At 39.8% G+C, this 10795-nt stretch overlaps 1 protein-coding gene across 1 annotated transcript; it reads right to left on the bottom strand.

The window, feature by feature from the left end:
• Window positions 1–1241: 1241 nt before the first annotated feature.
• On the bottom strand, window positions 1242–9138 carry LOC307127092 (adhesion G protein-coupled receptor E3-like). Its single transcript, XM_079818085.1, has 4 exons — window positions 8963–9138; window positions 8709–8870; window positions 8382–8548; window positions 1242–2862 (listed from the first exon to the last, which is right to left on the bottom strand). Exons 1-4 carry the CDS (start codon window positions 9122–9124, stop codon window positions 2721–2723), a joined length of 633 nt encoding a protein of 210 aa, XP_079674211.1. The 5' UTR covers window positions 9125–9138; the 3' UTR covers window positions 1242–2720.
• Between the last annotated feature and the right edge of the window lie 1657 nt (window positions 9139–10795).

Genomic DNA, 10795 nt, shown 5'->3' with positions numbered 1-10795 from the left:
CGAAAATGGGGAAAAGCTCAAAATTAACCAGTTTTCCCCAACAATTAAATGTAACAGATGCAAACAGTCTTCAGTGGTGTTCAACACACATACCTCTGTTAAAATCTCAGAAAATTTAGTTTAGGGTTTCATGACCCTTTAACACAGTTTCCATAGGAGGCTAGTTCAGCTGGGTTGTAATGTCTCTATCTCTATTTTGAAAACATCCTGCAGAGGTCTGATATTTTTTAAGTTAAGTATTTGCACACAAAGTATTTGCAGTTTAATAAATGCACAGAAGTGATGGGAGAAACGAAGCGATCTCAGTGAATCTGCGTGATTCATGGGTTTACAGAGATCATCGCCCCCAGCAGTGAACCACTGAAATTTCAAAATGTTTCGAAACAGTTATGACATAACAAAGTCTTGTTTACTGAAATCACGTGACTTTGGCAGTTTGAAACACGCTCTGAACCAATAAGTGCCCATCACTAATGCACAGTCTATTGCTGTCCTAACACTTGTTTATTATGTCTTTGTAATAAACACTTACAACTTGAGTAACACATGCAAATTTAAGGCAGTCTGTTTCCTCAAGATTTCTATGTAAACTTAACTAATTACATTTAATTGACAGTGTATAACAGTAAAAATATTGTCACATATATAAGATATGGAAATAGGCAATTCTTTCTGTATTATTCAATATAATATATTAATGCAATATATTATTTAATTTATTTATCAATATATTTAAACCATTTAATATACTGATCTTAAATATTAAATGTTTTCTTTCCGTAAGGGTTAGTGCAACCCATCATGATTAATCCCAACACTCCCTTCTTAACTTCCTCAATAAGATGGACATTTCAAGTCTCATCCATTCCTTAAACTCTGATTATTGACTTCTGTTGTAAAAACAAAACAAGTCCTAAAAAAGTAAATTTTGCTGAGCGATGTTGCTGTGGGCACTTTCCCATTCAGAATGGGCAACACATTTATATCTGGATATTCAGACTTTCTTGCCCATTCTCAGTAGGAAAGTGCTCACAGCAACATTGCTCAAAAAGTTGTGCCATGTATCATCACATTTAGGGTTATTAATGTTGCATTTAAAAGCAGAAATCCTGTGGAAGATGGCTTTATTTAGCATTTCATATTTATAGGGTATGTCTTTCAAATCAGAGTCAGTTTTTTGTTTGTTTGCGGCACCTGAAAAAACATTTAGAACACATTTTTATAATATTGTTTTTTTTATTAAGATATGTTGTAACAAAAATTACATATTTTTCATGAGGCATATTAACATTTAAAGTAATGGATCCTTACAGAAAAAACAGCTTTCTGAGCTCGACAAATAAAAATATAACAATGATAACAAATGCATAACTTTACAACTAGACAACTATGATTCCATACAGTGTAAATTCATTTATTTCCCTTAACCAGTTAAACATTAAATAGTTTTTAGGATAATTTTTATTATTTAAGTTTGATTATTCAGAGGAATCTGTAAAAAATATTTTTAAAAAGTAAAAAAAAAAGACAAAATAAAATAGTTACATCGATAGTATTAACAGCTATAAAATAATATAACATGTTTTTACAAAGGAATGATCACCTAATTTGTATGGCTTTCTGAGCTTGACAAAATAAAATATTATTATTAAACAGTTAAAACAGTAAAATATAATTGTAGTTTACCAGTTTCATGCTACTATACAATTACATTTTTTCCATTTACCATGTAGGCATGGCAAGTACTTTTTGTTTTTTGAAAGCAATTATTCCATATTCTGATTTTATATTAAGTAAACAAAAACTATTAGAGTTAGCCTGTAAACATAATTTATTTTCTTTGGTGGAGGGAAAAAGTGAGTGCTTAAATGAGAGTTATTTAATTTACATCAGTAGTATTACCAATATTAAGAAAATTATAACATGTTTTAATATTATTTGCAGAAAGAAGCTTAGACTGTAGGCCAATTCACACTGAAACAACAGATGACGACAGCAACTTTGTCAAGTTTGTCGGATCCGTGTGTTGCCCCTGTGGGCATTGGTCAGCTCTTGTTGTCACCAATTGTACCACCAAATGCTGCAGGGTGAATAGGCCATTTGATATTTAACATCCAATAACATTGATTCTGCCATTTCATATATCACCTCTATAATAATGGTCCTTTTTGTTTCCTGAACCAATCAAATCGGCCCGGCATGCTCTGATTTTTAAATATATTCCATCGATTTAAATGTATTTGATATCCCATGAATCCTTAAAAAAAAAAAAAAAAACTTTTTTGATCATTTCTATATCACTACCACAAGAATGCATAAAAGGGGTCAAACTGACCCGTATTCATTTCCTATGGAATTTTGATTATTTTTAAGGATACATTTATGTCAATAATACAATTTATTTTCTAGAAACTTTGGATTACTTAAAAACCTGTGGTGACTTCTTTGCTTGGACACCAACCCTGTGTGTGAATACACATATCTCCTTACTTTATAAATGAGTAATATGTACTGTATATGTCTGAATTCACAGTATTCATATAACATTAGACCAAAAACAAAAGTACCAAGATGACCTACAACTATTACCAAGATTTTGAAGTTCACATCCAATAGATATTTTACTATTCATAAGCAAGAAGGGAAACCACACAACGCACCTTATTGCTCACATGATAATGCTAAAATGGCATTCAAGAACCATTCATTTTTACTTTCCTTTATGCATCTGTGTATATATTTTGGTCCTTGCGTTCTAGGTTTAACGTGATGTTGCAATGTTTTTCTTGGGACACTTTTGATGTTGTTGGGTTTGAGTCCACAGCAAAGACATCCGAAGCACTTCCTGTATTGCTGCTTGACCTGGACAAGAATGAGGAAATTAGTGACTTCATGACATCAATTTAACCTCTGAAACTCATGAACCACACAGGAATTTGTTTATAATAAACAGGTAAAAAAAAAAGGTGTTTCAAAATTGTGTGTGAAATTGTTGTCCTATGATAAAATGGAATCATTACTGAGGACAAAATTAAGAAAAGATTTTAAAAATGTTATTGTGACAGCTGGGCCTAAAAGTTGAAGGTAGTTTTAAAAGCTTAGAGTTGGAAAGGACTTCAAAAACATGTTGTCTTGTTTGAATTTTTGACTCTTAGTACATTCAGCCAAAAAAGAACAGGACCGCTGTGAAAGAAAACTATAATAGCCTTAAATATCCAGACTTCTCATGGAATATGGTGGTAAAACGAGTGACGTCTGACCCGCTGATCAATATAGAGAACTGGTTTGCACATGTATTGAATTATTAGGAAATTATATGATTTTACTGAGACCGTTTTTATAGCCTATCTGACGTCTCCCTGTATATTCTTACAATGCATATTCTTCCAATGCAAACGTCCTAAGCATATAAATGGTTTCTTGTTTAAGTGTTAAATTAATTATTTAATGAATTAATTAAATTAATGATTTAATGAATTAATGGTTCATTCAGGTCATGTCTTCTAAAGTGCATTTATTGCTAGAAACTTGGGATTTCATCATTTCACTCTCTTAAAACTCAATCTTTCCTCACTTTCACTTTTCAGTTCTTCAGCCTTTGAGCTAAATTGACCTGTTTACCTTAAAAACAACATATAGTAAAGCGGCATAGATTTTGTCCTGAAGAGTTTTAAATAAATGTTGCTCAATCAGGAAATAAAAGACACTTAGACTTAAGACTTAGAGAAATAATGATGACTGCTTTATTTACAAGATGATGTATGGTAAACTTTGAATATTAAAGGAGTGATGAATTGAGAAATCAACTTTTCATTCAGCCTTTGATATATAAAAGGTCATGGTAATATAAGAATATCCTGTAAGTTTTGGAGCTGAAAACTTCCTTGTTAGTCAAAGAAAACCTTTTATTGACACCAGGCCCGGCAAACGATTGATCTCAGAATGTGCCAACCCTTGACATCAGCGTAAGGTGACCAGATTTCTGAAATGATAACGGGACATTTCCTATTCGAGTGGTCAAAATACCACTAAAATCTCATTTGTTATTATCTATTAATTAAAAATTGGGACAATATATTTTTGAAAGTTCTTGTTGTCGTTGTGGGCAATATTATTATTAACATTAATCATTATTATGATTTAGTTTGATTATTACGATTTTTGGTCTGGTTTTAATACAATTCACCCCCCCCCCAAAAAAAAAAAAACAAGCAATGAAAACAGTAACCTCTGTAAATCACAAGCCGTTTAACAATAACAATATTTTAAAATTACTTCACAAAAACGTCTAGGTTACGTATGGTAACCCTCGTTACCCGAAGGTGGAAACGGAGATGTACAATTGGGGATTACTTCAGAGAGCCCCTATCAGCTTCGAGATATAGAGAACGGGCCAATGGCGTGCAAGATTTGCATCTCGCGCTCTGCCTCGCGCCGCGGGTATAAACAAGAAGCGAGAGCAAAGCACTGACGTTTTTCACTGAGGAGCTGCAGTGATGGTACAGCAACTGTGGCGACGGGACGTACGTCTCCGTTCCCTCCTTCAGGGAACGAGGGTTACCATACGTAACCGAGACGTTCCATTTCAGTCGTCACGTTCGACGTACGTCAGTTGTACCGACGAATTGGGATCCCTTTGGAAAATGCCACAGTTACTACCACTTCCAGCGCCCAGCGAAGAGCCCCTCAGACCCCGTCAGACTATTGGATAACGCTGGGAAAGCGTGCTCCGGAGGGACGCTGCGGAAGCCACAGACCTGGCGTTGGACGCTCCGCCACATCCGACTGCCGCGGGTTGCGGAGGACTCAACAGGGTTCGCCGTTTCCTGGGGAACTCGACTGGAGAAATAAGCGCACTATCCATTCCATGGGGAAGGAATGGCGCAGCAAGCCGACACTAGAATGGGTACTTCAGTGTTGCTGACTATGGGAAGCGAGCACACGAGAAGCAACCGGTTCCACACGAAAGCTATAAAATCTCTAAAAAGCTATAAGAACGTGTTAGGTGTCGCCCAGCCCGCAGCTCTACAAATATCTGTCAGCGAGGCTCCACGAGCCAAGGCCCAGGAAGAAGCAACACCCCTAGTGGAGTGGGCTCTTAACCCGAGCGGGCAGGGCACGTCTTGGGATTCATATGCCAAGACAATGGCATCCACTATCCAGTGGGCCATCCTCTGCTTGGAGACAGCCTTTCCCTTCTGCTGGCCTCTGTAACAGACGAAGAGCTCCTCTGAGGTCGTAAAGCTTTGTGTTCTGTCTGCATAGATGCACAGGGTGTGAACTGGACAGATAAAAGCCAGGGCTGGGTCTGCCTCCTCCGAGGGCAGGGCTTGCAGGCTCACCACTTGGTCCCGAAAGGGAGTAGTGGGAACCCTGGGCACATATCCGGGCCGGGGTCTCAGGGTTACCTGAGAGTTGCCTGGCCCGAATTCCAGGCATGATTCGTCGACCAAAAATGCCTGAAGGTCCCCTACCCTCTTGACAGAGGCCAACGCAATCAGGAGTATCGTCTTTAGAGACAGGATTTTCAGCTCAGCTGACTGCAAAGGCTGAAAGGGCGCTCTCTGCAGTGCGGTCAGCACCAGAGTTAAGTCCCAAGAAGGTGTAGAGGGAGGGCGAGGCGGATTTAGTCTCCTCAACCTCCTCAGGAACCTGACAATCAGATCGTGCTTACCTAAGGATTCTCCATTAACCATATCGTGATTCGCGGCAATAGCGGCAACATACACCTTGAGGGTGGAGGGAGACAGCCTTCGCTCCAACCCATCTAGAAGGAAAGAAAGCACAGATCCGATCGAATACTTTCGGGGATCTTCTCGGCGAGAAGAGCACCAATCGACAAATAGGTTCCACTTCAGCGCATACAGACGTCTCGTAGAGGGGGGTCTGGAGGAAGTGATGGTGTCTACCAGAGCCTGTGGTAAGTCACCTAGAACCTCTGCGTCCCAGACATGGAGTTTCCAGAGGTCTGGACGCGGGTGCCATAGGGTGCCTCGTCTCTGAGTCAGGAGGTCCTTCCTCAGAGAAATGGGCCAAGGAGGTGCTGTTGCGAGGAGCACTAGTTCCGGGAACCAAGTCCTGTTGGGCGAATACGGAGCGACTAAGAGGAGCTGCTCCTCGTCCTCCCTGACCATGCACAGTGTCTGTGCGAGAAAGCTCACTGGAGGAAACGCATATTTGCGTAGGCCCCGGGGCCAGCTGTGTGCCAGGGCATCTGTGCCGAGGGTCCCCTCGGTCAGGGAATAAAAAAACTGGCAGTGGGTCGTCTCTGGGGTGGAAAACAGATCGATCTGTGCAGCCCCAAAGCGACTCCAGATCAGCTGGACTACCTGGGGGTGGAGTCTCCACTCTTCGGGGAGAACCGGCAAGGGACCTTAGAAGCTTCTGACTCCACAGGAGGAGATGGCAGGCGAGTTGGGACATGTGGCGGGAGTGTAGACCACCCTGTTTGACAGCACCCGCAGTACTGTCCGTCCGGACCAGATCGTGCTTGAATTTGAGCGGCGTTTTGAAGTGGCTGAGAGCAAGACGAACTGCCAGCAAGTCCAGGCAATTGATGTGCCATTGCAGTTGGGGCCCCGTCCACAGACCCGAAACTGCAAGCCCGTTGTACGTGGCACCCCAGCCGGTGGATGAGGCATTCGTGGAGACAACAGAATGTCTGGACACTTGTTCTAGAGGCACTCCTGCCCGTAGAAATGAGGGGTCCGACCACGGGCTGAAGGTTTGGCGGCATCTCGACATCACGTGGACACGGAGGGACCCGCTGTGCCACGCCCATCTCGGGACTCGGTCGTGTAGTCAGCGTTGAAGCGGTCTCATATGAAGCAACCCTAGCAGCGTTACTGTGGCTGCGGATGCCATATGCCCCAGGAGCCTCTGAAAATGTTTCAGTGGTACCACTGTGCTGCGTTTGAACGAATTCAAGCAGTTCAACACTGACTGGACGCGCTCCTCGGTGAGGCGCGCTGTCATGGCGACCGAGTCGATCTCCATCCCGAGAAAAGAGATCCTCTGTGTGGGACAGAGTTTGCTCTTCTCCCAGTTGACCCGAAGACCCAACTGGCTGAGGTGCCGAAGCACCATGTCCCTGTGTTCGCACAACTGATCCCGTGACTGGGCAAGGATCAGCCAGTCATCGAGATAGTTGAGAAGGCGAACACCATGCTCTCTCATGGGAGCAATGGCTGCCTCCGCGACTTTCGTAAAGACACGGGGCGACAGGGAGAGCCCGAAGGGCAGGACTTTGTACTGATATGCTCGTCCGTCGAATGCAAAACGTAGAAACGGTCTGTGGCGAGGGAGAATCGAGACATGAAAGTATGCGTCCTTCTGGTCGATCGTGTGTGTGTGTGTGTGTGTGATGCACGGTTCGTGCTTATATCCACCGATTGGGTGGGCCAAGTTATAAAAAATAACATTCATATCAGTTGCAGGTAGATGAGAGATAAATAATTGTGTTTGTTTGATAAAGACATTTTGTGAGCCCTGTGGGCGGATTCCGGTTGCCGTTTCTCCACATTGGAAGTTTTCAAAACAATTCCCTACATGTACTGACGGGGGAGCCAAAACTCATTATTATGCAAAACTGTTATCCAATAATTGCAGTGGGCGTTTACTTCCATTCCAGGTCTTCAATGCGGCACGCCCATAAAAACAGAGCATTTCAGGAGAGAGGCTCAAAACCAGGAGAGAAAATAGTCTATTACTTATTCATTATGACGTTTTTAATGTAAAAAACCACGCAAACGTAATAAGTTGACCTCAGACAACAGTATAAAAATTTCAAAAAGCCAGTTCATGACCCCTTTAATAGAATATAGTGCAATTTAAGTAACAGAGGCTTGAATATTTCATATTATTTAATAATATGATTAAATATATTTCTGCAACTAAACCCCCATATATGTACATGTTTAATATTTCCTGCAAAATTATGTACATAAAGCAATATATTTTGTGTTTAGTCATTTACCTGTGTCGGCAGTGTGCAACAGACACACCCACATTAACGATTTCAATATATGACTTATCCTCTCTGAAAAGACCATTAACATTACAGATAACATCTGAAGTAACAATTAATTCACATACGTATATCATAAAACTATTCCTGTGAGAATGAGACGCTGCAAATCGGGTGATTTTAGGTCAATGTTTTGGCTGTAAGTCAATCATGCCCTCTGCTGGTAGGGAATAGTAAGATGGCCGCTCGAACACTTACAGTGGCTTCACTGCCTAATGGCAGTTTAGAACGCAATGCACAATCCAGTCAAATACATTGTATCTTTATCAGACAGCAGAAATAGCCTAAAGCTAACACTTTTAAACACATTTAAAAAAATGAATAAATAAATAAATAAAACTAAAAAATGACTCACAGTTCCCTGACATAGCCTTCAGGAACCAGCCTGACACCAGAGTGCCCACATATCCAACCACGCATACGACTCCACCAACAAAGGGCAAAGATCAAAAGGGCCACACTGAAGAACACCACTCCCACGATCACAAACACCAAAGTCAACTTGTCCAGCGGTGGATTTCTCTGAGAAAACATGTCAGAGTACATAAGGGCCAAATCTGTGCTGTTCTTGAATGGCCACTATGAATGTTGACCATCCACTGTAGATTGCATTTGAATTCTGCTAGTGTGTTCAATCAATGCTTCAATCTTTTGAGGAGGTTTAACTTGTTCTTTTTCATACCTCTGATGGGCGGCTGCTGGTTTGTATGAGAGCGAATGTCGACAGATGAACACAGGAACACACAGTGTATCCGCTGTTGGTCTTTAAAATAGAACATCCATCTACAATCCACTCACTGACATTCCAGTACACACAAGAGAGAGATCCGCTGGGGTCGAACTCCTGCAAAAAGAAGAAAGAACATGCAGAAAATATTACAACACTGAATATTAGATGTTTTCAGATGTTCATCAGATCTCAGGTTGGTCTCTCACTCTGATGTGTTTGAGGGTGAAGTTGACTGGTTTGGTGAGTTTAGTGTTGGTGGTTCTGAGAAGAGTAGCTGAGATCACAGTGGACATCATGGTTTTAACCGTGTCATTTGATGTGTTGAAGAAGTCGGGCTTAAGTAGATTCTCCATTGTGTTATAACTCATGAAAGCCACAGCCGCTGATCCTGTGTGACAGAAACAGAAGCTTACATGTAATACTGTGATAAAACAACATTTAAAAAAGTAAGTAAATGAGGTTTAGTGGTGATGGTATGACATCTCTTTCTACATTTTTTTTAATTCAATCAAACTAAAATATTTCACATACTTTTATCGTTGTTTTGGGCGATCCCAATGAGATCGATGTCCGCAGAAGAACTTGTCGTGTCAAGTCGAGGGATTTTATCCAAGATAACATTCGGTCCAACCATAAAGATTTGTCCCTCTGATTATAAACAAACAAGCAGTTATGGGCTATACACATTTATTTGCGACATTTATCTTTTTTAAGAAAGTCCAATTTACAGATAATGACAAACAAAATAATAACTATTCACTATTGTTGGAATTTCATTTCTGATGTTTGAACTAAAACGTCCTTAAAATCAAACCATGTAATTGATTATTACTATAAAGTGATCAGTCAGGCACGTTCAATGTTATGTCAGAACTGAACTGACTAATTATTATCCCTCCAAAACGCTACTATTTCTGCACTCCTAGCGAGCGAGTGAGAGTGGTGGGAACCTTGGGTATCAGGGCTGGAGTCTCAGGATTATGTGAGAGTTGACCGGTCCGAACTCCAGGTACGATTCGTTGACCGAAAATGCTTGCTGGTCCCCTACCCTCTTAATGGAAACCAGTGCATTCAGAAGCGCCATCTTAACCCCTAGGAGTCTGAGCTGTTTTGAGACCCTTTAGAAGTTTTGACATGCTCTGACATTTGTGCTTTTTTCAGTTGCTTATAAACGTATTAATGGCAAAAGTGTAATTACACTGTATTCAGCACAAACTGGGCTACCATAATATGTGAGCAACATGTATGTTGCTACAAGTATTGTATTTTTGAGAGAAAAATATTTATGCATGTTTTTTGAAAAAAATAAATAAAAAAAATGAAGGCCTCAAAACACAATAGATATGTGTCCACAAGACTTTTGACTAATGGGTGTTGTTGCCTAGAGTTTTTGCTTTAAAATTATCTGAGAATTATTGAGCCTACTCATTCACATAAAACAATACACTGATTTAAAATTTGTAAGACAGTTTTTCTTCACAAAGACAGTATGCGAGGAGGCGTGATAGCTAATGAATGATGGGTATCACTTGAGAGGACAAAAGAACATAGTAACCTGCATAATGAGCTGCATAATGAATGAGCTTCAGGTATGTGACTGAGAGAGCAAAAAATTATCTTCTTATTTAGGTGAAATTGTACTTATCTAGTAAATGCATCTTGATTTAAGAATGTTTAAATATTTAGACTAGAAACAAGACACAAATTATTAAGAATACATTTTTTCTACTTTTTTGTACTATTTTTTATGTTTTTGAAAGTAGTCTCATGCTAAAAAATATAATAATAAATCAATAAAATTAAGATACAATTTATACAAAACAAAATTAACTTTAAAGAAAGCAATTCACTTTCTACAAAACAAAAATCCAGAATCATTTATTTAGAATGTAGTCAACAAAGGCCTATTATATTTTAAATGATCGAAAGATTTGACTACACTGAAAACAATGCTCTTCTTATTTAGTTGAAAATTGTACTTATCTAGTAAATGTATCTTGATTTAAGAATGTTTAAATATTTAGACTAGAAATAAGACA

This window comes from Gobio gobio, assembly GCF_949357685.1.
Source record: "Gobio gobio genome assembly, chromosome: 5".
Taxonomy (NCBI): Eukaryota; Metazoa; Chordata; class Actinopteri; order Cypriniformes; family Gobionidae; genus Gobio; species Gobio gobio.
The sequence above is the reverse complement of the archived record's forward strand: the minus strand, read 5'-3'. Positions and strand labels throughout refer to the sequence as shown.